This window comes from Lathyrus oleraceus, chromosome 7 (genome assembly GCF_024323335.1).
Source record: "Lathyrus oleraceus cultivar Zhongwan6 chromosome 7, CAAS_Psat_ZW6_1.0, whole genome shotgun sequence".
Taxonomy (NCBI): Eukaryota; Viridiplantae; Streptophyta; class Magnoliopsida; order Fabales; family Fabaceae; genus Lathyrus; species Lathyrus oleraceus.
Genome location: NC_066585.1, coordinates 408245249 through 408248235, shown reverse-complemented (window position 1 = coordinate 408248235; position 2987 = coordinate 408245249). Strand labels below are relative to the sequence as shown.

Sequence of the window (2987 nt, the reverse complement as noted above, 5' to 3'; positions counted from 1 at the left end):
GGTCCCCGAGAAGCTTTTCTCGTGTGGGTCGGTACGAAGATCTCACTCAAGGTAGATCTTCTTGATGGAGTTGACGACCGACAAGCTTTTCCCGTAAGCGGCAAACAGTCAAGGAGGTTCGTGACTTTGAGACCCTTATCTAGAACCCGATGCCGGTGGTCGCGTAGTGCGGGCCCCCAAGAAGCTTTTCTCGTGTGGGTCAGTACGAAGATCTCACCCAGAAGAGGCTCATTTGAGGGAGTTGACGACCGGTAAGCTTTTGCCGTAAGCGGCAAACAGCCAAATGAATCGATGACTTCGGGGTCCCTATCTAACCTTAGACTACGACCGATGAGATCCCTATTGTGAGTAAGAAATCAGAGCTATCCTCTATCTGTATCTCAAACCCGTGATACCATATTAACTTTTGTGTTCGACTCGTGAGAACCATGCTTGTGTATCACTCATTCATGCATTCAAGCATCATAAAAAATATCCAAATACAATATTCATGCATCATTCTGCATATCATCAAACAAAAGCTAGAAAACTTACCATTTGGCCCTTCTATCCAGAATCATCCACAGTCAAGCTGACTTCCCGACATTCATACTACACGCGCAACAATCAAAGATTTCTCATGGATCATTTGGAGCAGAATCAAGCTGCTATGAGGGAGGATATGACCACTATGAAGGCTCAGATAGGTCAGCTCGTTGAAGCCCTACAAGCTCTGGCTAAGGGACAAGAGGAGATGCGTCAGGCTAATCTGAGAGCCTCTGCTGCCAACCCTGCTGTTGTGACTATACCGTTGAATCCACCAGGAGGAGCTGGTACGCTTGTTGTAGCTCAGCCACCTCCCGAAAGAGATCCGGTGTATCAAAATACTAATCAGACGTTCAATATCCCCGCCAATGGGAGATTCCAACCTGAGATTGACGAACAGCAGGATGCTTTCTTCACTACAAAGGTTGACTCAGTCTATGAAGCTTTTGGTCCTTCTCCTGCTGACATCGAAAGGAGATTTCAAATGATGGAGGAGAGATTCAAAACGATGCAAGGTCCTGATACCTTTGGGTTAGATGCTGCTGACATGTGCCTAGTGCCAGACGTGAAAATTCCTCCCAAGTTCAAAGTCCCGAGCTTTGAAAAATATCAAGGGGTCACTTGTCCAAAGACCCATATCCGAGCTTTCTGCAGAAAGATGGTTGCCCATTCTAGTGACGATAAACTCTTAATTCACTTTTTCCAGGACAGTCTTAGTGGAGCTTCTCTGGAATGGTATATGCAGCTCGAGCGCACGCATATACGAACCTGGAGGGAACTTGTTGAAGCCTTCTTGAAGCATTATCAGTACAATTCAGACATGGCGCCCAATCGGACTCAGCTCCAAAGCCTTTCTCAAAAGCCGGATGAATCGTTCAAAGAGTACGGTCAACGATGGAGAGACCTGGCTGCCAGGGTTCAACCCCATCTTCTTGAAAGAGAGCTGATAAACATGTTCGTGGACACCCTTCAAGGGCCGTATTTTGAAAAAATGATTAGGAGTACCACCTCGGGATTCTCAGACTTGGTCATTGTCGGCGAGCGAATCGAGAACGGCTTGAAGATCGGTAAGATACAAGATACATCAACCGTGGCTAGTGGAGCAAAGAAGCCTCATTTCGGATTCTCAAAGAATAAGGAAGGAGAGACCAATGCAATCGCTCAAGGGGGAGATGGAGGTTACCAAATGTCATACTATCCAGTGGCAGCAGTAACACCTAACCCATATACGCAGCCAGTGTATGTCATTCAAACTGGTCCTCCAGCGATGTAATATCAGCAGCCTTATGCTCCTCAGCAACCTGTTGCTCCGCAACAACAAAACTACTATCAAAAGGGTAGACAAGGACCAAGGAGGCCTCCCAAAAGGTTTGATCTAATTCCCATCCCGTATGGACCCCTGCTAGCTCACTTGCTCAATGTTTCGCAGGTCCAGCTGAGAGAAGCTAAGGCTCCTCCTGTACCTCTTCCTCCCGGGTATGACATGAACGTTAGTTGTGAGTATCACTCTGGGATGCGGGGGCACTCGATCGAGAATTGCAATATCTTCAAGCACAAGGTACAAGGCTTGATTGACTCAAAAGCAATATCGTTCAAGCCAGTTGTTCCAAACAACCCCATGCAGGCAAGTACATCTGCAACGCCGTAGTCAGAGCAGCAGTAGATTTGAAGGATCGGTATCTGTGGAACTGTCTCGTCAGCTTTTTCCAAAACCAAGACCCCAAGCAATGGGAGAATAAAGCGGATCAGTCCAGCAATCTTTGGTTCAATCATTCATGTGTGGTTTTCTTGATTGTCATTTGTAACATTCATTTGTAATAAACTCGTTTGTTTTTGAATAATAATGACATTGAAATGAATATGCATGTTTTGAATAAACCCATTCGTGTCCGCACATACTTTATCTTGTCAATATTCAAATGTTGGTTTTTAAGAGGAGGAGGATGAAATTAAAAACATGAATTCACTACTCGTACGCTTTTGAATAAAACCTTGCTGATGATGTAAGGCATTGTTTCAAATCCCAAACAACCGGAGATATAAGGAAGATAATCCCTAGTTAACCCTTTCGAGCCAAGGAGTAGGAGTTTCTTTCTTAAATATAAAACCCTTAATCTCAAATCGGGGCAGGGTAGTCGTCAGTCAGTTTGACCAAACATTCAAATTTCAAAAGAGGAGTGTCCCATCTGAGGACCAACCATATCTTATCCCTCACAAGAGGTCGGAAATCACCAATTTCCAAAAGGTTGTCCCTCACCCACAGAGGCACGAGGCGGTCACAACCTATTCAAATCAATGGACAGACGTCACACGATTTGTTTCAGCAAAAAGAAACAAAGAAAGAAAACAAAAACAAAAAAAAGAAAGAAAGTCCGCTAAGTTGAAAGCTCGAAAACGAGTGGCTTAGGCAAAAATTAGGGCATTCCTGTGGATTATAAATCTGAACCAATCCAGCAAAAGTA

At 44.7% G+C, this 2987-nt stretch overlaps 1 protein-coding gene across 1 annotated transcript; it reads left to right on the top strand.

Moving 5' to 3' along the window:
- The first annotated feature begins 619 nt into the window (after nt 1-619).
- Nucleotides 620-1798, top strand: LOC127104070 (uncharacterized). Its single transcript, XM_051041285.1, has one exon. The coding sequence runs from the start codon at nt 620-622 to the stop codon at nt 1796-1798; it is 1179 nt and encodes a 392-aa protein (XP_050897242.1).
- The last annotated feature ends 1189 nt before the right edge of the window (nt 1799-2987 follow it).

Bases quoted from the DNA above. Each gene is read 5' to 3' on its own strand.
- LOC127104070 (XM_051041285.1), top strand. From the start codon at position 620: ATGGATCATTTGGAGCAGAATCAAGCTGCTATGAGGGAGGATATGACC.